We start from the raw sequence: 21,228 nt of genomic DNA on the forward strand, positions 1-21,228 counted from the left end.
GTGAATATGACTCTTAATCAACAATAGCAGCACATTAAGGTCAGATATATGTTTTGGTCTGTGTTTTAAACGTGGTAGTTTATTCCCGTGTAGCTTTTGTCCTTCTAAGCTACCGTAGCTTCACACGCAGCGTGACCGTAGAGGGGCGGGGCTTAAGGTTTCTGCAACAGCCCGGTGGCGACGTTTGTCTGATCCGATCTCGTCATAAAGTCCTAAAATGAGCTCTTCTGACATGAAGACCATTACTGTGATCGGCAGGTGAGCCACAAAAGACGTTTGCGTGTTGTTTAAGCTTTGCGTTCAGTTTTTATCATGCTGTTTGTGCAGCTATCTCTGCATCTAATATGGAACTTATCTATGACTTCCTTTACCTTAACTATGTTAAACGACTAAGATAATAACCCCACATTTTCTACCGTTACACCTTTGCTGCCACTCTTTCGATCAAGAGCGTGCGTTTGTTGACTGAACAATGTCAAAACACTAAGTCAATAACCAACCTCTAAACCTCATGTTCTATTTCCAGCTTTTCTGGAAAAAAGACTATTATTTTTGGTGATTATCAGTTTATTAATCGATTATAATATCATGTATGTATACAAATGTACTATAATTCATGATTGCATTGTCCAAATGACTGATAGCAATGAAACTATGATTTTATGTATAATATTTAAATAGCTGTTATGTGTCTATGGAAGAGTGGCAGTGAAAAGAGAGCAAACTGATTGTGGATTATGTGGTGATCACTGAGACTACGGGCAAACATCCTAAATGATCATTCCTACTTTGTTTCAGTGGGCTCATAGGCCGCTCCTGGGCCATGGTGTTTGTCAGCGGAGGCTACAGCGTTAAGATCTACGACAACAAACCAGGAGAGTCTGCCAAGGCGGTCACAGCGATCGGGTCAGCCTCCTTCCCCACCCAGCTGAGGCCTTCACCCAGCATGCATCAGGGCATCGTTATTCACGTGGCATTGCCTTCTTTAGTTATAAACTTACAATAATCGCCTTTCTCTGCATTCGGATTACATCCTTCTGTCAGCCTGATGACAGTCCTGAACCAGTCTCACTGATCCTCTATGTGATCCAGTCTCTCTTTAGTCCTGATCCTCCATGTGAACCAGTCTCTCGTTAGTCCTGATCCTCCACGTGAACCAGTCTCTTGTTAGTCCTGATCCTCCACGTGAACCAGTCTCTCTTTAGTCCTGATCCTCCATGTGAACCAGTCTCTCTTTAGTCCTGATCCTCCATGAACCAGTCTCTCTTTAGTCCTGATCCTCCATGAACCACAGTCTCAGACTGTGAGACCCTGCTGCAGTAGAATGGAGGTTTTCTAAAGGGACTTTGGTGGTAGGAGACACTACCGCTTTAGTCCACAGGGGGCGTCACAATCAACACCAAGTTAAATTTAAAATGTAGTCATTTTTGTTTTTAAAAGGTGTGTTTACTTGTTTGTTCTTTGGTTCTGTACCATCTTCTGGTTGAGTGTGCTCTTCATCCCATTCATCATGATTTCCACATTTCTATGGTTTTCTAGTAAGAAGGTGTTGTCCTTGTCCAAAGTTCCTCCTTGCACAGAAGTCACATGGACACTGCATGACCAGTCACATCCTCTAACTGAAGGGAACAAACAGGCCCGTGTTTCAGGCCTAAAGAGGCCGAGTCACCGCTAGTTAAACATTTACCTGGGATCTACGGCTCTCCGAACTAACTGAACCGAAGCCGACCCGTAACCCCCCTGCCTGCTGGAGATGGACAGTGGAGAGAGTCCCTGCTCCCTCAGTGTGTTTTCTTGCTAATCAAGTTCTTTGGAGGGACACTAATTAATATCATTAGTAAGTTCAATTTACAATCTACAGTCCTCATTGTCATCACGATTGACTTAAAACGATCTGTGATGCAAGAAAACTATATTGTTTTTAAACACAAAGTAAGACAAAGGGATTTTGGTATGTTTCAGTAGACTTTAGCGTATTCTGATGATTATCAGGATAATTAGCACACAAACCTGCTGCTTTTACATCTCCATGAAGGTTGAACGATTCCTTCGTCTCTCTCGTTTTGTTGGTCTGGGTTTGTGTGTGTGTGTGTGTGTGTGTGTGTGTAGGAAGCAGCTGGAGGAGCTGCAGGAAGCCAAAATGCTGCGAGGTCAGCTGACCGCCACGCAGCAGCTCGCCCTGCTCAGCGGCCATGATGAGCTGGCCGAAGCGCTGCAGAGCGCCTTCTTCGTCCAGGTGACCCATCGCTCTACTTCCTCCATCCCACCGCTTTGGTTACTTTAAAGATTAAGATTTTACAATCAAACTCCTGCTTTTGTGTTAAAATATTGGTAATAATATCACATAAATCACTTTATTTTTAGGTGCATTTTATTGCTAATACTTGTGTGCTTTAACATATTGAAAGTAACATTTTAAGTGCAGTATTTCTACACTGCGGTATTATTACTTCAGGTGAAATATCTGAGTACTTCTTTCATCCATGCAGTGCGAGGAATGCTATATTATCGGTTTATTTACTGGTTCTCCATTAATCCAACGCATCCTGATTCAAATATTGGTGTGATTGTAATAACCTCAGTGCAGAACATTCTGATTCTGTCTTTAAAAGATTTGTCCTCAAGGGGGCGCACCGTCTTGTGTTAAGACACAGGAATCTAAATAAAGCTCAGCACAAACATCATGAAAGAACAATACCAGAAATGATTACATACAGATCTATACATAGATATACTTTTTTCTTTTATTGTTTGCACTATTAAATACATTAAACAAAGATACAGAAAGACAATAATACGATTATTTAGTTACTGAAATAACCAACTTAGTCCCTCAAACAGGCTGCAGGCAGGAGGACGGGCCCCCCTCTCCTATGTAGCACGTAGCATGTAGCCACTGATGGGCCGAGAAAGGTTAAGAACTAGTTGTCAGATTCTCAAGTAAACTGCTAAACTGACAGAAGCAGAGAACCTTGTGTTAGAAACAGTGCATTTAAACACGAAACTCGACTCCTCGTCTTTAGTCGCGCTTGGAAAAACAAACCGTCATGATGACTTGAGCAGCAGAGAGCGGGCGGGGCCGCAAATCAATCAATACTCTGCACAGGGCTCAGGAACAAAAGAGCAGTTATTACTGAGAAGTGTGACAACTCTTCCTGCTCTCACGCTTCCTGACACCAACCGATGCCAACTCCACCTGGCTATTGATCCGCGCTCCTCCTAAGGAGCACAAAGAAAACTCCCAGGCCGAGAGGACCACTCGCGTTGCATCAGCTCATTGCTCACACATGGGTCAGGTATGCTGCTCGCCCGGACCACTCCTTTCCAACGCCAAATTTGGAAAATATAGGAACAATATGTCCTTCAACGTGTGTGTGTGTGTGTGTGGGAGGAGATTTGACTCAGATTGTTTGTACCTTTTCTGTAAATTAAAGAAAGATAGAGAGATTGATGACAAATTTAAAAGATCCTTTGACACACAGGTACATCTTTGGACCTTTAGTGCTATTTATACTACTCTACAGAGAGTTTTGCCATCATAGTACTTTGGAGCAGGAACACGCTGTGCTGAGCAATGCTGCATGTGTGTCTGCAGGAGTGCGTGTTCGAACAGCTCGAGGTCAAGCAGCGCGTCTTCCGGGACATTGAGCGTCTCGTGGGGGGCGACGTCATCCTCAGCAGCTCCACTTCCTGTCTGGTGCCGAGCAAGGTCTTCTCCACAGTGCAGCACAGGAGTCGCTGCCTCGTCTCCCATCCGGTCGGTGATGCTACCATGCTAACATGCTACCGTGCTACAATGCTACCATGCTACCATGCTCGATTCAGAGGCAATCAACCACACAGCGGGGAAGCCACCCTGGCTCCAGGCTCCAACACACGTGTTTATGTATTCATATATATATATATAAATTATATATACAGTATATCGACCCACGTAACTTTTAAAAACTTTATTATGAACTAAAACCTCCTAAAAACGGCTGCAACGTACTGCAGCTCTGGGCCGCACACCGTGACGGGCTCTCCTGTGCTCCCCAGGTAAACCCACCGTACTATGTCAAACTGGTGGAGCTGGTACCTCACCCGGAGACGGCAGCCGGCGTTATGGACACCGCCCACTCCCTGATGACCGAGGTAAAGGCCGCAGCCTGGGCCTGCTGGAGAGGGTCAATGTCGCGTCTCAAACACACCCAACGCAGGCCCGGGAATGCAGTTACTTGCAGACGCTTGGTGCATTTGTTGGTTCGTTGCGCGGCAGGGGTTTGATCATGTGGCGTCACAGTTATAACCAAGAATGTGTTTGAATCGACCCCTCCCTCATTTTCACCCCCCCTCGCACAATAAGACCGATGTCTATGAGGAGGTCAAAGGGTTAGTTTTTATCATGGAATAATGAAGACTGCACCTGAAGGTACGTACCGTGTTCCTCTGCCCTGCCTGACGCGTTCCTCTGGCTCCAGGTGGGACAGGCGCCCGTCCGTCTGACCAAGGAGATCGACGGCTTCGCCCTCAACAGGGTGCAGGCGGCCATCATTGCCGAGTCCTGGAGGCTGGTCCAGGTCAGTGTCTAGTCTCCGTCCTCCATGTTTTAGACATTATGTTCATCCTCTGTGTGGCATGGGCGTTACATTAGGTCGAAGCCGGAGGCCGGGGGTTCAATTGAAATGAGAAAATGTGTCCAAACTTTGGTGCCAACCGACCGAAGGAACAAGAGAAATAGAAATAATAAAAGGATGAATCATGAAATACAATAAAGAAATAAAATCAAGGGATGAATAAGTAATAGTGTTATTAAGCTCTGTAGAAGTCCTCATGGCTGATAGTTGAGCAGATCGAGTTGTGATGGATCTGCTCTTCTGAAGGGCTGAATTACTACGGCCATTCTCTTCTTCTCCTTCACACTCACAGGACACAATAAGCCCCACGAGAGGCTTCTTTTCTCCCCACCAGACGCTCCTCTTACAGCTAAATCTGTGTTTCCTTCTCCCCGACATCGCAGCGCAGGGTCACACACACACACAAAGTAACAGTAAAGGAAAGAACAACAGAAGAAGGTAAACCATTATCCGACAGGGCAGGGTGTGGATTTGGCCGTGATTACGCGCAGGTGTCAGTTATTTCGTAAGAGGAGTCTTCTGTTAAACCGCTGCAGATCTGACTCATGCTGAGATGTCAAAGAGGGACAGAGAATTAAATACAAAGAATTAAATATATTAACAAATACCCTTTGAAGAAATACTACTGCATGTACACACGGAACATCGACTGGTGTCGATACGGACAGGAACTTAAGTTACTCATGTGATCTTCAGATTAGACGGATTATTTACACTCCCAGAAGAGGGACGAATGGATCCCGAGGTTCGTCCATCACGTGCGTCTCTGGACATCCGCCGCTTCGATTCGCACTATTTCACAAAACGCGTATTGTGACGCAGTCACACACAGAGGCTCCAATCACAGCCCGTAACAGCCGTTTCCAAGGTGGACTTGAATCTGTCTTTTTGGAAGACGGCTCTAGAAGAAGCAAACGTCGCCTTAAAGTGTCCACTCATCTCTTTGAATGACTAACATTCCGTGGAGGAGCTCCCTGGTCCACCGAGGAGCAAAGTGGACGCTCTTGTTTGTGCGTTTAGTGCAGCAGTGACCGAGGATGGTGGCGGATTCTGGGAACGGACACACTAAAGGCCTTTCTTTTTGTCCCTTTCATTTATTATCCGTATCTTTGTCATGGTTTTAAGTCACTCGGAGATCGGTTTAGTCATCGTTTGGTTATTTCTGTCGGTTCCCTGTCGCTTTGTGGTCATATTTATTTCTTTGTATCTTTATCTTTTTAATAATTGTGTCTCCAGTCTCCTTTGCAGTCATCTTGTGGTCGTTTGGCCCCTTTTCAGAGTCCCCCGGGAGTCTCCTTGTGGTCTTTTTACGTCTATTTCTATTTATGTCTCTCTTCGTGTGGCATGTTGAGGGCTTGGGGGTGTTTTGTAACCCCACCCCCCCATGGCGGGGATGACTGCTTCCCGGGGGGGACCTGAAGCAGAGATAACCTGCATCCCCCCGTGCATCCACCGAGTGATATTTGTGTCTTCACACTGACCTGTGGACGCTCACCATCGGGTCCGCATCACATTCCATAGCGTCCACGAGCCGCTCGCCCCCCGCCCAGCAGCGTCAACCCCCCCCGAGGACGCCGCCTCGTCGTAGCTGGCTAAAGTCCCACGGAGCTGTTAGAGGGTTGAGACGTTTCCCAGGATGAGGCCCCGCGCAGCACAAAGCATTTTTAGCATTTGACAACTGGGTGCGCAGGTAGCTAAAGGTGCCTCTCGGCATACCACCTCACCTGTATGTAGGGCAACGTGGTGGAATGTATGTTTTGTTTTCCTCTGACTCTTCAGCTCAGTTCCGTCTTATAGCTCGAAGGCTTTTAGGGCAAATTACAGAGATGTTGGAAGAACAGCAACCTGTCTGACAGGAACCATCTTTTCGACCTCTGGGCTGGTCGAAGTGGCTCAGCAGGAAAGTCCTGCAGTGCGGCCCGGTGAACGGGCCCAAAGGAGCAGAGACAGAAAAGCCTCCTGGTAAAAGGAGGCGCAGGTTTGGCTTTGAGAGCGTCGAGGCCCGTGACCCCGCAGTGGCCTTCTTACATAACAGGGACCCCCCCCCCCCACACACACACACTTGAGCCGGGGCCAGCGCTGGGAAGCGGAGCGGCTGAGAAAGCGGCCGGTTGCCCCCCCAGTGATTGCACCCCCCCCCCCCCGCTCAGATAACAGACCCAAACAAAGGCGACCCTGTACCTCTCCGGCCCCCCCCCACACCTCGATGTGGGCCAACAGGTATCTGTGACTCAAAGATGACTTGATGGCCCCCCCGGGTGTCTCCATCCCTCCGTCCACAGCCACTCTGCTCCTGGTGCTTCCTGCACACCGCTCCATGGACGCGAGGCCCTCAATGGCTTCATTCTTAGTTTCATTAGAGCACCAGGAACTGAGGGAACGCTGCGGCTCGGGGTCGGTTCACACTGTACTCGCTCGCTGATAAAGAAAGTATTTGTGTTGCTCATTTGTACCTTTTTATGAGAGAAATACAATGAAGGCTGCTGTCTCTCCTGCTCCATCAGGACGGCGTTATCTCCGTCAAGGACATCGACCTGGTGATGTCAGAGGGGCTAGGAATGCGTTACGCATTCATTGGTCCCATGGAAACGATGCACCTTAATGCACCGGCAGGTAATGTTTTTTGGGTCAAAAATAAAAGAATAAATCATGCTGCATTTGTTTAAAGCAGAAACAAACTTAAGAATTCAGTTTGAAATGCAGCCGATTATTCATTATTAATACGATCATTAATACAGTAATCTAATAACTAATCTAACTGTGAAATCTCATGGAGGAAGCACACACCTCTTTACATCTGTGAGAACAGGTGAAAATCTTTAAATTCCTGGGAACAGTGACCTCACCAACACGCCCAGATCACTGAGAAGGCCCAGGCAGAGGCTGCACTGCTACAGAGGTGGAGAGCGTCCTCACTGCATCCATCACACACTGCAGGACAGGAAGGCCCTCATTCGTTCATCTCAGCCTTCCTCACCACAGGACGTTTACTCCACCAGGTCACCAGGAGAGCCCGAAATATCATCACATCATTTCTTTTTACCCACGATTTTTTATTTCGACATCTGTAGCTTTGTGGAAGGAGGCCACAGCAAAACAAGAATGTCATTGTGCACAGTAACCTGTAACAGTAACTGTACACAATCAATATCTGGAATCTTGGATCCTTCAGTAATTCACAAAGAGCTTTAAGGAACAACAGCAGGTCCTTTGTGAGCCGAAGAAACCCACACGGCTGCGTGCGGTTACGGTAACACTCCGTGTTTCAGACGCGGGGAACGAGCGTGAACCCTCAGGGAGATGGTGAATATCAAAGCTGAGTGTGAAACCCAAAGAGAAGCCCTGCCCCCCCCCTCCCCTCCCCTCCCACACACACACACACACACACACACAGCGGGGACAAAGCCGTCTTTTGATGGGCCCCGATGAATGCCCTCCCTCACACCAGTAATCCAAAACTCACAGAGCTCACATCGCGGCCTTCAGACCAGGTGCCAGATCTACCTGTAGTTACAGTATCCCCCCCCCCCACACACAGGAAGATGGCTGAGACCTTTGGATCATTCCCATCAGATAGCGGAGCACTCAGGCTCTCCGTCTCTGAGCGGGCGACTCGGCTTTTATCAAAACCAAAACAGGTAGCCGCCGTCTCGGGTGATGTTCGCGCTGCTTTTGTCCGACCGGAGAATCTGGTTTCAGGGCATCGAAATGTCAGGGAGGAACTTCGCAGAAGAGCCTGTTTAGCGTGCTCAGTCAGCGCCGTGGAACACAAGCATTTGCAGAGTGGAGAAGGAGGCCAGGAGATGGTACTTATCACACTCCTCCGTCACATGTGGTGCTCCCCACTACTGTTCAGCTCCAGAGGAGAAACCAAAGGACTACATAAAGTCTGAATGACCGCCACACTTTAAAGATCTTTGTTTGAGGGTGACCTTTGACCTGTTTTTATTAAAGCGCTGGTGTAAAGTACTCCCTCCTCGTTTAGAGCATCTATAAAGCGGGAATGTCAACAGACCTGAAAGCTCAGTCTCAACTCAAATCCGGGAGAGCAGCTTCTACGGCTCGGTGACTCGAGGAAAAGATTGAAGAGTTTATGCACTTTTCCCTCGAAAGCCAGGCTCAAAAGATGCATGCAGCCCTTTCAAAATAAAGGTCCCTCCTCACAGGCAACAACGTGTGTTCAGGTGATAAAAGTACAGAGTTAGGTTTAATGTCCAAGAGAGTGATGTATTTAGAACGTTCTCCCCTGTCGATGACGAGCTGTCACATGTAACCCCCCCCCCCCCTCTGATCCTCCCCCAGGCCTGGAGGACTACATGCAGCGGTACGGGGAGGGCATCAGGAGGATGCTGACCTCCTTCGGGCCCGTACCGGACTTCTCTGGCACAGAGGGAGCCCGAAGAATCGTGGATGTGAGTGTAATGGTTTTTTTAATATCTGGGCGCTTCTCGGGATTCGGTCTCGGGGGGAGAACCTTCCGCCCGATGGCGTCTCTGATGGTTCCAGCTGCCCCCCCCCCCCCCCGGTCAGTCACAAGTCACATGCCACCACGGGTTATCCACGCGGGGCTGAATTAATGAATCCTCGCGCCTCGTCTTCACACTCCTAGTCTCGCTCGTCCTCACGCTCGTGTCCACCCCCCCCTCCCCCCCTTTCCCCCCCCACCCTCCCTCACCCACCCCCCAGGAGATGTGCCAGCTGGTCCCCGGCGAGCGGCAGCACCTGTCGGCCCGGGTGGAGCGGCGGGACGAGCTCCTCATGGGCCTGGCCAAGCTGAAGAAGGAGCACGGAGCTCGGGAATGATCTCCGGACGCTTGGTGTCGGGATCTCAGGGTTGTTGGAGGATTAAAGCCTTGATTTAAATGAATCACTTAAAGGACTTTAAAGGACTTCTGAGAAAAAATGTCAAGTGATGATTTAATAAAAACAATTAAACCTCATGTTTCTACTTCCTATATTCTCCCAATAAAATGTTCCTCTGCGGATGAGTGAAGCCTATTAATTCATTTTATATTATATTGCATTGATAATTATTCAATAATATCCTGATATATTCTGCTTTTTCATACCTTTTGTGATCTTGATTTGAACACCAAGTTATTGAATAAAATAGTGGAATAGATTTATAAAGTAGAAATGACTAAAATGACTAAAATGTAAATGTTATATCACTACACACATACTTTATTACATGTTTTTTTTACACTTATATACAGTGTATGAAATCTACATCAAATAAACTACAGCATTTTGTGTAGCAAAGCAAACATGTTACTAGTTCACTACAATGTTTGTGCTCAAAGGCGTGCAATTATATTTAATTAATAGTGTAAGAGCAGGTTAATGCTGATTGGTCAGTACGTGGGGGGTGGGAGGGGGGGGGGGGGGGAAAGGCATAAGAAAGCTAATGAATGGACTAATCTGCATCTCAACTGAAAGGCAACAGGACTCATTCATCCCTCGTGACAAAACGCAGTTTCCTGTTAAAACCCCAGTAGCTTAAAGCGTGGACTGAGCTTCTACACGTAGTGAAGAGGAGGAGGAAGAAGGTCAAACGTGTTAAATGTGTCCGCCCCGTCCTTCTCCCTCACTGACCTCACTCACAAGTTCTCTTACTTTGGGACGATGTCGTGCACGCAAAAGGTAAAAGAGCCATCAGGCCCCGCCCACAGTACCGCCCACAGCTCCGCCCATAGCCCCGCCCACAGTCCGCCCATAGCCCGGACCTGCTCCCAGGCTCCTCCACCCAGGAGGAAAGCCTGCAGAAGCCTCAGGTGTGTCTCAGTTGGAGGACGCACCACGAGACGGACCTGGTCCAAGAAAGAGACGTTTTTCTTTTCTTCTATTAATTCAGGATTAATTATTTTTCTCTTTGCGGGTGATTCTTTGTTTCTCTACAGAAACAGGTGAGATATTGGTGTTCAAACAAGGCCACACTCAGTAATGTTTAATATAAGTAATAATAGAGTCATGCCATGATTAGCATGTGCAGCATTCAAGGTGAATTCTTTCAAATTCTATCACTGAAAAAGAAAAACTCACCTTTACCTTTAAAACAATAACTGATATTCTTACATATGATGTCACATGAGGGACGTCATCATTTATCTCACCAGATTAATCAATAAAGTAGAAAACATGTAGTGAGAGTAAAGTAGAACTAAATTTAGAACCCATTAGAAGTGATTTCATACTAGCAATAAAATGACAGTGTTTTAAAATGACAAATTATAGGTTTGTGTTTTTCTGTCGATACACTTCTCTCTCGTTTTGAGACGCAGTGATAACTTTTGTGTATTTTGTGGTCATCTTATGTATTTTGTGTGTCGTTGTGCTCATTTTAAAAAGTTTTTCCTTTATGCTTTTGTGTCTTTATTGTCATTATACATAAAGAGATTCAGTTCAGGAATCAGGAAACATTTAATTGTCAGACATACAAGGACTTGGCGGTTGGTGCGTTAAAGCAGCAGTAAGTCAACAGACAACGTAGTGCAGGAATAAGATACAAATATTATATTATATAATATACGAAGACCGTATCGCAACTAAAATAGTAACTCATTCCTGTTGTGCATTTTCTGAATTTGCATCTTTAACAACGGAACAGCAGCACTGTGTTGTGGTTGTGTTGTGTCTATTTGTTCCCTCCCTCCTACAAGAATAATAAATAGAAAATGTCTGGAGCTCTTTAATAGACACAGTAGGTTTCTATCTTCTCCAGGCTACTTGTCACATGACCGCGTCCCATTGGTTTACGTGGTCACGTGACACGAGCCAATGCTAAACACTTTGAAAGTAGTATATTGTGAATTGTCAGTTTTCTGTGCTGTTAATTAAGTTAAGTTCTGCTGAACTCCCGCCCTCTTCAGGTGGTCCTCCGTCATCACAGGTGGTCCTCCGTCATCACAGGTGGTCCTCCGTCATCACAGGTGGTCCTCCGTCATCACAGGTGGTCCTCCGTCATCACAAGTGGTCCTCTGCTACCACCATGTCGTGGGGGGCGCTCTACGCCCAGCTGGGCGGAGTCAACAAACACTCCACCAGCCTGGGGAAGATCTGGCTCTCCGTCCTCTTCATCTTCCGTATCACCATCCTGGTCCTGGCCGCAGAGAGCGTGTGGGGAGACGAGCAGTCCGACTTCACCTGCAACACGCAGCAGCCCGGCTGCAAGAACGTCTGCTACGACCATTTCTTCCCCGTGTCGCACATCCGCCTGTGGTGCCTGCAGCTGATCTTCGTCTCCACGCCGGCGCTGCTGGTGGCCATGCACGTGGCCTACAGGAACCGCGGGGACAGGAGGACCATGCTGGCCTCCAACGGCACCGAGCGAACGACGGACAGCGAGCTGCAGACGCTGAAGAGGAGGCGCCTGCCCATCACGGGCCCGCTGTGGTGGACCTACACCTGCAGCCTGTTCTTCCGCCTGATCTTCGAGGGCGGCTTCATGTACGCGCTGTACTTCGTGTACGGCGGCTTCCAGATGCCGCGCCTGGTGAAGTGCGAGCAGTGGCCCTGCCCCAACAAAGTGGACTGCTTCATCTCCAGGCCCACGGAGAAGACCATCTTCACCATCTTCATGGTGTCCTCCTCCACCATCTGCATGGTGCTGAACGTGGCCGAGCTGTGCTACCTCATCGCTAAGGCGGCGCTGAGGTCCTCGGCCCAGTCCAACCGGAGGAAGCGCACGCTGCAGGACAAAAGCCACCTGCAGAACGTGAAGAACGAGCTGCTGTCCGGCGACTCGCACTCCGCCACCAAGACTTGCTGAGGGACGGGCAGCCGCCCTGTGGAACCACAGAAGAAGAGAACCCCCCCCCCCCCTCCATTATTTATGTTTTGGAAGATTACCACAAAAAAACCCCGTCCCAAACAGCAGAAGTATCACAGGCGTCGAAGCCAGTCGTGACCTGTGACCTTCTGAAGACACATGGTTTAATCTTCATTCACCTGGTCCAGGCTGGGCTTAAGGTACGTGAGCCCAGCGTCTCCGAGGCGAGCGAAGGTCGCCTGGTTGAACTTAAAGAGATGTTTCGTACACTGTGCACATGAAAAGGAGGCTTTTTATCGTGATTTGCTTGAATGTTTTAGTCCACGCTGACATCTGGTGGTTCTGGGTGGAACCTCAGAGAGAACCTGAAGGATTTTAGTGGTAATGAAGAGGAGGAGGAAGGAGAACAAGTGAAGTCATCAAGACTGAAGCAGAGAATAAAAGTGCTTTTCTGATAGTTTTTTAGTGTCTAGTTTAAAAGAGACTTTTTAACGCGTGCTGTTACTAGTTGATGAGTTTTTATGATCCTCTGTGATCTGAATTAAGCGACATGAAGTTTGAAAAATTGGATAAATAATGCTTTTATTTTGATATCTTCATAATGACCAAGAAATGTGTTGCACAACATGATTATGCTGTAATATAACCAGATGTGATTGTGTCTGATCGAATCAGAATGACGTTTACTTCTGTATTTTGTACTTTGCATATTTTCACACCAGTCGATGAAGAAATGTGGACAAAGATGAACATCTGGACTGGACCAGATGTTTTATTCTGCAGTCCGGCCAAAGTAGTTTGATCTAATCTCACATGAACAAACCCAGCATATGTTCATAAGGACCAGATGTTTAGGCAAAACGATCATTTCTGGCTTTTGTTAAAAAAAAAAAATACACATCCAAAGCAGGATTGATGTCAAGGTCTTACTATTCAGAATTATGGTTAATATGCTTCATATTAGTCATTAATATTTCACTAACAATCTGGATTATCAAGAGAAGCGATTTTAACAAATGTTGAGGGTTTACTCCCCATTTTCTTTAACATTTTACTTATTGATTAAATACTAAACCAAGTACTTATGTTAATGCTTTTTTTTGTAACCAAAGCCAGATGTTTAGTACTGCTCATTATTATAATTATCATTAACAATAGTTAATTTAATAACAGCATTGTTTAATTTGTATTATTGTTGTATTAAAAACAATAGTGTGTCATTTATGAATAATACGAGTAGTGTACCGTCGGGTCGAACTGGACCTCCTGACCTCACGGCTGGATCAGTGAGCCTTTTTTAGCCAGCACACTAATCAGGGGGGGGGGGGCGGCGGGGTGTAAAATGTCTTGGTCCCCTCCAGGAATAGCTCCAGTTGGATCGTCCCATGTGTCTCTAAAGGTTAGAAGAGTCATATATTTAAATGACATAACTGAGACAATGTCTCTGCTTTGACCTTTGACCTCTTGCATTCTGACCCTCTGATTTGCGACAGCTGATGAGATTTTGTCAAAGTCAGATGTTTTATTCTCTGATATCTGCTCGAACAAAGAACAAATGAAGACATCCCAAACTTTATCTGGTTTTTGTACAGAAGATGTGTTTTTTTTTATCTGCACTTTGTTAAATAAATCTAATTTTGAATACATTTGGTTTCTTGTTTTCCTCCCACAGAAACAAGTGTTTATGAAGGTCTTTATGGAATCTTTTGTGGGGAAGTTTTCGAATAGTGTTTTTCTATTTTATTCATCAGAACGTTTGCGCATCTAATAAATCAATCATTATTTCAGTCATAAGAAATAAGAAACTTTAGATGCTTCAAATGATTCACGGAGCTTTACACATGTAAGAGCGGGGCTTTCTTTGTGGGGGGGGGGGCACAGTGGAGCTCTGACACGGGGCGTGGTGTCACACCGCGGGTCCACCGTCAGTCCGGACATGGCTGGAACCGGGACGCAGCTCCGTTGGACCGAACCCCGCCTGAGGAGCGTTTTTCACTTATAGGGAAGAATTAGAGGGACAAAGGGAGGCGGCAGGTGGGTCCGGGAGCAGGAGGGGGTGGAGGAGGGGGGGGGGCGCAGCAGCCTCTGCGCGCACTCACAGCGGGGCACCGGGGATGGCGCATGGAGTTGATTTTGGATTTTTTTGACATCTTCGGTCTGAAAGGTACGAACGGAAAACCAAACTCCATTTGTCCCCAAGTTCTCTTTTATCGTCAAATTGAAGTAATCAAAAGGCATCTTTCTTCATAACCTTCACTACTTTCGCTTTTTTTATGGCTTTAAAATTCTCTTAAATTCACCACAACTTACCATTACGTAATGCTTCATTTAGATATTTAATCATAAATCTAAAACGTACTGATGAAGGTCTGCATTGATTTCTACTCACGGGCCCTTCGCCTGTGGTCATGTGACTAAAGTTCTCTCTAAATGAGCCTGTTCTCTTACAGCTTCTGGGCTCTCTGGGTTCTGGAGGTTTGTTCTCTCTCATTCAGAGGCTCACTGCTGGTGTCCCCTCAGCAGATGTCTGTAAAGTAAAATGAAGAATGTCATCGGCTCATTAAGAGCAGCCTCACTTTGACTAAACAACAGAAGGGACACAAAGCGGGACAAAAGCGTAACGAGGGTCTGGACTCGTCTGCATTGTCAGCAGCTCGGCTTTGTATTTGAACCTGACAGAATGCCACAAATACCTGTGGATCTCACCGACGTTTAGCTTCTAATGGAGTTATGACCACGTCAGAGCCTGCAGGACTTCATCTCCCGCTGTGGGGCTGCAGCATAAAAAAACACTTATTACACTATTTATTACCAATAACCCTTTGGTAAGATATGATGACGGATGTTTTTTTTTCTCACTATTCTGGATACCTGTTGATGATTAGAAACAGGGCGTTTAAAATGTTGAATATATATATATAAAATATGTTGTGTCTTGTCTTCCAGGTGTCATCCGCGTTGTGAGCCCCAGTCGATGGATTTATTACCTTTAACACAAGAGTATTTGAGTGAGTTTCTCTTTGGCTTTGAGTGATGAACGAGTTTGTCCCTTCTTCTTCTTCTTCTTTATTCTAAAGAATAACTCGTCCACAGAGAACATGCTCATCCTCATTCACTGATTCACAGCATCTCAACAAAAGTAACTTTTTGAACTGACTTTTTAAAAACTGAACTTGTCAGTTAATCAAAAAGAGAAAGAACTGCAAATAGATGTTTTTGAAATTCAAATGTGCGTGTGCGTGTGCGTGTGTGTGTGTGTGTGTGTGTGTGTGTGTGCACCACACCCGAACCCCATCTCTGCTAAATGCTGTTTTCGGGCGTCATAATGTTGATCTCAGCACATGCCTGCTGCCCAGTGGAGCGAGCGGGCGAGAGACAGAGAGAGAGAGAGAGACAGAGATAGAGAGACAGAGACAGAGAGACAGACAGAGACAGACAGACAGAGAGACAGAGAGACAGACAGAGACAGACAGACAGACAGAGAGACAGAGAGACAGACAGAGACAGACAGAGACAGAGACACAGAGACAGACAGAGACAGACAGACAGAGAGACAGAGAGACAGACAGAGACAGACAGAGACAGACAGAGACAGACAGACAGAGAGACAGAGAGACAGACAGAGACAGACAGACAGACAGAGAGACAGAGAGAAGGACAGAGAGATAGACAGAGACAGACAGAGACAGATAGAGAGACAGACAGACAGACAGACAGAGAGAGACAGAGACAGAGACATAGAGAGAGGGTTTCGGTCAAGCTGACGCTCTTTACAGTAAACCGGCTTGCGTTGTCCATAAAGACCTCGGTACGTCAGAGTGAAGATGAGAGGTGTCCATCACGTCTTCCGACCGCGTTGACTCTCCGTGACTCTTTGACCGCCCTCCGTCCACAGGACAGACTCGGTGAAGCATGGGCGACTGGAGCTTCCTGTTCCGCCTGCTGGAGAACGCCCAGGAGCACTCGACGGTGATCGGCAAGGTGTGGCTGACGGTCCTCTTCATCTTCAGGATCCTGGTGCTGGGGGCGGCGGCCGAGGAGGTGTGGGGCGACGAGCAGTCCGACTTCACCTGCAACACGCAGCAGCCCGGCTGCGAGAACGTCTGCTACGACCAGGCCTTCCCCATCTCACACACCCGCTTCTGGGTGCTGCAGATCATCTTCGTGTCCACGCCCACCCTCGTCTACCTGGGCCACGTGCTGCACATCGTCCGCATGGAGGAGAAGCGCAAGGAGAAGGAGGAGGACGCGCGCAAGGCCGGCAGGGTCCGGGAGGAGAGCGGCGGGGGCTCGGGCGGGGGAGGGGGAGGGGGAGGGGGCGCCAAGAAGGACAAGCCGCCGATCAGGGACGAGCACGGCAAGGTGCGCATCCGGGGCGCCCTGCTGCGCACCTACGTGTTCAACATCATCTTCAAGACGGTGTTCGAGGTGGGGTTCATCCTGGGCCAGTACCTCCTGTACGGCTTCCGGCTGAGGCCGCTGTACAAGTGCGCCCGCTGGCCGTGCCCCAACGCGGTGGACTGCTTCATATCGCGGCCCACCGAGAAGACCATCTTCATCGTGTTCATGCTGGCGGTGGCCTGCGTGTCCCTCCTGCTCAACTTGCTGGAGATCTACCTCTTGGGCTGGAAGAAGGTCAAGCAGGGGATGAGCAACGAGCGCCCCGGGCCCGCCCCCCCCGCCCTCGGCCGCCCGCCCGACTACGCGGCCGCCGTCCGGCCGCCCACGGGCCTGGCGGCGGCGGCGGCGGCTTTGGCGGTGGCCGAGTTCAAGGAGGGCGGCCTACGGCGGGAGGAGCCGCTCCGCCGCCCCCCCACCTCCGCCCACTACTACGTCAGCAGCAACAACAACAACCACCACCGGCTGGCCGCGCAGCAGAACTGGGCCAACCTGGCCACCGAGCAGCAGACCCGGGAGATGAAGGCCACCCCCCCCTCCTCCTCCCCCTCCGCCCGCAGCGACCAAGAGCGGCAGCAGCGGCCCGTGGACGCCGCGGCGTCCCCCCCCAGCAGCGACGCCGGCAGCAACGCCAACTCCACCTCCAGCAGCTGCATGCCGTCAAACGCAGGCAGCTGGAGGGGGGGTAAGAGCGAGCAGGAGGACGGTCGCGCCTCCACCTCCTCCTCCACCTCCTCCATCACCGTGGAGATGCACAAGCCCCCGCTGACCGACCCTCGGCGGCTCAGCGGGACCAGCAGCACCAGGGCGAGGCCGGGCGACCTGGCCATCTGAAACTCTTCAGACCCCCCCCCCCGGAGTAAAATGAATCTCAAGCATGGGGGGGGGCAGGAGTCAGACGGCTCATCTCGTTGAGAAGAAGTCGTCGGTTGCAGAGTCGTTTTTACTCCTTTTTTTTCGGATGGTCTTAATTCACGCACAGAAATGCGATCACGCAGACGACGGCGGCCGCGAGGCTCCGCCCCCACAAACGCGGGGGGCACATGGGACATCGTGACGTCACGGGTTGGCATCAAGATGGAAAAGATTCTATTCTCCTCCGCTGGACTGCGGTCAGCCGGCGTCCCCCCACCTTGAAGCACTTCAACAAGCGGCAGGAAGCACCGCCTCAACGTGGTGACGCCTGACGGCCCGCACGCCAGCGCTTGTTTGGTTTTGTTTACCCATAAGCCAGCGCGCCATCGGCAGGTCGTCCCGTGACCCCCCCCCCCCGCCGGGGCAGTCAGACTGTATGAGATCTGCATCGCACACCAATAAGAACTCAAACGTTTCCAGCGTGAACCAGCGGATCAGCGCCTGCACCGGGGCTTTGCTTTCTGTGCTGGGGGGGTTCAACACGGGTGGGGAGGGGGGGGGGGAGAGGATCTGCTACCTGAGCTGCTTTAACAACATTTAGTGCAAATAAGACACAAGTAAAAGCAGCCTTTCCCAATTTCTGTTGTTGAAAAGACGATGTGCATCTGTGTTTTTGAAGGTTTACATTTTGATGGCCGGTAACGATTTGCACATTTAGCAAGAAAGAAAAGGCTGTTCCACACTGTAAGTATTGGGTTCCAGTACAGGAGGAAAGGAAATGTCTTACAACTAAAACGTAGTTCGGGAAAAGAGGCAGAAGCGAGACGGAGAGAAACAGGGCTTTTCTGTGTGTTCACTCAGTTGTTCTCACCCCCCCCCCCCCCCCCCGAACCCCCCCCCCCCTCACAGGAAGCATCTCAGCAGCCCGTCTTAAACAAGTGCCTTGTGTATGAATGATTCTTTTGTGAGAGCAAATTGATGTAAATGTTCATTTACCTCAAATGTTTACAAAACTGTTAATTAAATAAACTTTTTGTACCATATTTGTCATTTTTGCATTTCGCTCTGATGATGATGGATAGATTGACTTTATTATTCATGCACAACATGTTCAGGAAAGTAGTTGGATTGAATTAACTACATGTGCTCTTGACCTTAACTAAGCAGAAACATTCCAATATCACAATATAACACTTCATTATAATGGTGCTTTGGATGTTTTACCTTGTTAAAAGTAGCACAGAGTAGAAATAATGCTACAAGTTACGCTTTCAAAATGTTAATGTTAATTTGATCATTATATTTAAATAAAATGATCAGATGAAGTGTACAGTAATATTTAATACACTACTTCTGAGATGTAGTGGATTGGAAGAACAAAGTATAAGTATAATGTCTAAGTACAAAAATATAATGCAATACTCAAGTGAAGTACCTCAAAATTCTACGTACTAAGTACAGTAGAAGAAAACTATCAGATGTAAGTAGATAGAAGAAATCCAGACCACAAAGACCAGACCAGAATACTGATTTCATAGCGTCTTAATAATCCCTGGCAGCTAATTAGCGGCTGCTTGTGGCTCTTGATAATCTGAGCTTCCTTCCTGTGGTCTCCAGCATTTCTCTCCTTGTTGAGTCTTTGACCTTCGACCCCCCCCCCCCCGCCCTCCCAAATGCCTCTCTGCATTCCAGCAGCGATCGTGACGCTGAGCTTGGGACGGACGTCTCAGGCCCCTCATCAAAATACAGCCTCCCACCAGAGAGTCAGTCATCCATCACTCCTGCAGGAGGCGAGGTGAGAGCTGCACTACGGGTTGGGGGGGGGGGGGGGCTGAGGGAGGGTGAGGCTTAAGAAAAGGTCTGTTTTCATCTAACGCGTCATCTCTTATTTTTTTTTAGTCATAGTCATCATTGAAATGTCTCCGTTCTCTTCAGCTAACCTGGCTAACTGCAGCTAGCCAGGTTAGCTTGCTTGACATTTACAATTGTTTATAGGCGTAAAAGTCCATAAATTAGCGCATGATTCTAACACCATTTCATAAGTCATAATGAGAGGAACGGAGGACCTGGGGAGAAGGCCACTTTTTCTCTGGATGTCTGGCACCGGGTCCGACATCAGAGTTCAGAACATGAGTGGAGGCCTCTTGAGTCCAGTGGCTGAAGAGTGACGGGAGATAGACGCCTTCACTGCAGATCACATGGCCAAGACCTTCTGACAATACGAATAGATAGATATATATATGTATATACAGTATATATATATATATATATATGTTCTACAGTGTCAGAAAGAAACCCCTCTTACTTTTCTTTCTTTATTTTGATTATATTTTATACTCCAAACAAATAATCAAGAAAAGAAAATGGCTGATTACTCAACAATTGCAGAAGACGTAAGTACACTTTGGATTTATCTTGCTTGTGGATTTAAGGAAATAGTAATAGTGACCCATTAGAGAAGGCATGGTCACCATAGTGGTGTTTTTATCTGCCCCCCCCCCTAAGGACTGCACAGAGTCACCACAGCTCATAGCAGATACGCGGTTATTTTTAGCCTTTAATCTCCCAACAAATTGTCACTGAGCTCAGCACAAATACTTCGGTCCCCAGGACGTACTCCAGGAGAGGATGAATGTTCATGGAAACGTTACAAAATAGATTCAGCGAGTGTTAAACTTCTTAAACATTTCTTTTAAATGAGTTGATGCTACTTCAAGGTGACGATGGAATTACACCAAATAATCAGTGGAGGAAAGAAACCGAGGTTTCATTCGTCATCAATGATTTAACTTAATAAAGCACCATGTTGTGATTTATACTACAAATGAAGTCATGTGACCTTCACACCGTTAGCTATGAAGATTTACAAACTCAAAATGTATCATGAATGTTTGTATTATTAATGTGAAAGCACAATAAATAGCATGTTTTTCACCCCCCCCACACACACAGGCCCTTCCCCCTGTCTTTCATCATTAAATTACTACATTGGTTTACATTGTTTAATTGGAAGAGGATTTATTGCACATGGGAGGCCCCCATCACCACCTGTAGTGTGCCCCCCCCCCCCAGGGCCTCGCCCACATGACCCTGCTGACCACAGCGCTTCCTTTATGCCCCCTGAAAGAGGGGGATTGAGCCCACACAAAGAAAACTCACTGCCGCGAAAAATGTTTTTTTTACCCCCACTATGGCTCACAGGGTGGGGAGGGGGGGGGGGCTTTGGGGCAGATCGACAGACGGCTCATTCTACCTTTACATCAATGGGATTTTACTGGAGTTACTGAAGTCTGACGGACAGCACAGAAAGGAAAAGGTTTATTGGGGGGGGGGGGGGGGGGTGGGGGGTTGTCACCGGAAGCTCAAGAACCAGTTCCCAGCACAGCAATGGTTGGGAGGGCAAGAGCGAGGGCGTGGCGCCCCCATCAGGGAGGGACGGGTCAGTGCTCCGGCAGTTTGTCAGTCAGTGGAATTTAGGTTAGTTTTCTTCTATACTAAAGCCCCCCCCCCCCCGCCCCTTACCCAGCACCCCCCAGCCCTCTTCAACCTTTCCAACACAACTTCCTGTCTCACTGACCTGCTGGTGTCGAC

The 21,228-nt window shown here is 48.0% G+C and overlaps 3 protein-coding genes across 8 annotated transcripts; all 3 read left to right on the plus strand.

Annotated features, from left to right (window-relative positions):
• Positions 1–118: 118 nt before the first annotated feature.
• On the plus strand, positions 119–9,556 carry cryl1 (crystallin, lambda 1). Its single transcript, XM_037489634.2, has 9 exons — positions 119–258; positions 799–906; positions 2,110–2,236; positions 3,596–3,757; positions 4,039–4,134; positions 4,461–4,559; positions 7,121–7,229; positions 8,919–9,028; positions 9,303–9,556. Exons 1-9 carry the CDS (start codon positions 218–220, stop codon positions 9,417–9,419), a joined length of 969 nt encoding a protein of 322 aa, XP_037345531.2. The 5' UTR covers positions 119–217; the 3' UTR covers positions 9,420–9,556.
• Positions 9,557–10,391: 835 nt separating this feature from the next.
• Positions 10,392–13,706, plus strand: gjb8 (gap junction protein beta 8). Of its 3 annotated transcripts, none has more exons than XM_037489594.2 (2): positions 10,392–10,522; positions 11,486–13,706. In XM_037489594.2, exon 2 carries the CDS (start codon positions 11,605–11,607, stop codon positions 12,382–12,384), a length of 780 nt encoding a protein of 259 aa, XP_037345491.2. In that variant the 5' UTR covers positions 10,392–10,522; positions 11,486–11,604; the 3' UTR covers positions 12,385–13,706. The 3 variants fall into 3 exon arrangements, with proteins under 3 accessions (XP_037345491.2, XP_062421174.1, XP_037345492.2); XM_062565190.1 differs by having other exon boundaries at positions 11,526–13,706; XM_037489595.2 differs by having other exon boundaries at positions 10,459–10,522; positions 11,506–13,706.
• A 2,585-nt stretch (positions 13,707–16,291) lies between these two features.
• Positions 16,292–17,976, plus strand: gja3 (gap junction protein, alpha 3). Of its 4 annotated transcripts, none has more exons than XM_062565013.1 (2): positions 16,292–17,395; positions 17,453–17,976. In XM_062565013.1, the coding sequence occupies exons 1-2, from the start codon at positions 16,297–16,299 to the stop codon at positions 17,614–17,616; spliced, it is 1,263 nt and encodes a 420-aa protein (XP_062420997.1). In that variant the 5' UTR covers positions 16,292–16,296; the 3' UTR covers positions 17,617–17,976. The 4 variants fall into 4 exon arrangements, with proteins under 4 accessions (XP_062420997.1, XP_062420995.1, XP_062420996.1 ...); XM_062565011.1 differs by having other exon boundaries at positions 16,292–17,142; positions 17,182–17,976; XM_062565012.1 differs by having other exon boundaries at positions 16,292–17,118; positions 17,161–17,976.
• The last annotated feature ends 3,252 nt before the right edge of the window (positions 17,977–21,228 follow it).

This window comes from Pungitius pungitius, chromosome 10, assembly GCF_949316345.1.
Source record: "Pungitius pungitius chromosome 10, fPunPun2.1, whole genome shotgun sequence".
Classification (NCBI taxonomy): domain Eukaryota; kingdom Metazoa; phylum Chordata; class Actinopteri; order Perciformes; family Gasterosteidae; genus Pungitius; species Pungitius pungitius.

Bases quoted from the DNA above. Each gene is read 5' to 3' on its own strand.
- cryl1 (XM_037489634.2), top strand. From the start codon at position 218: ATGAGCTCTTCTGACATGAAGACCATTACTGTGATCGGCAG. The intron at 2,237-3,595 runs GTGACCCATCGC...GTGTGTCTGCAG, and splicing joins AGAGCGCCTTCTTCGTCCAG to GAGTGCGTGTTCGAACAGCT. The intron at 4,560-7,120 runs GTCAGTGTCTAG...CTGCTCCATCAG, and splicing joins AGTCCTGGAGGCTGGTCCAG to GACGGCGTTATCTCCGTCAA.
- gja3 (XM_037488741.2), top strand. From the start codon at position 16,297: ATGGGCGACTGGAGCTTCCTGTTCCGCCTGCTGGAGAACGCCCAGGAG.
- gjb8 (XM_037489594.2), top strand. From the start codon at position 11,605: ATGTCGTGGGGGGCGCTCTACGCCCAGCTGGGCGGAGTCAACAAACAC.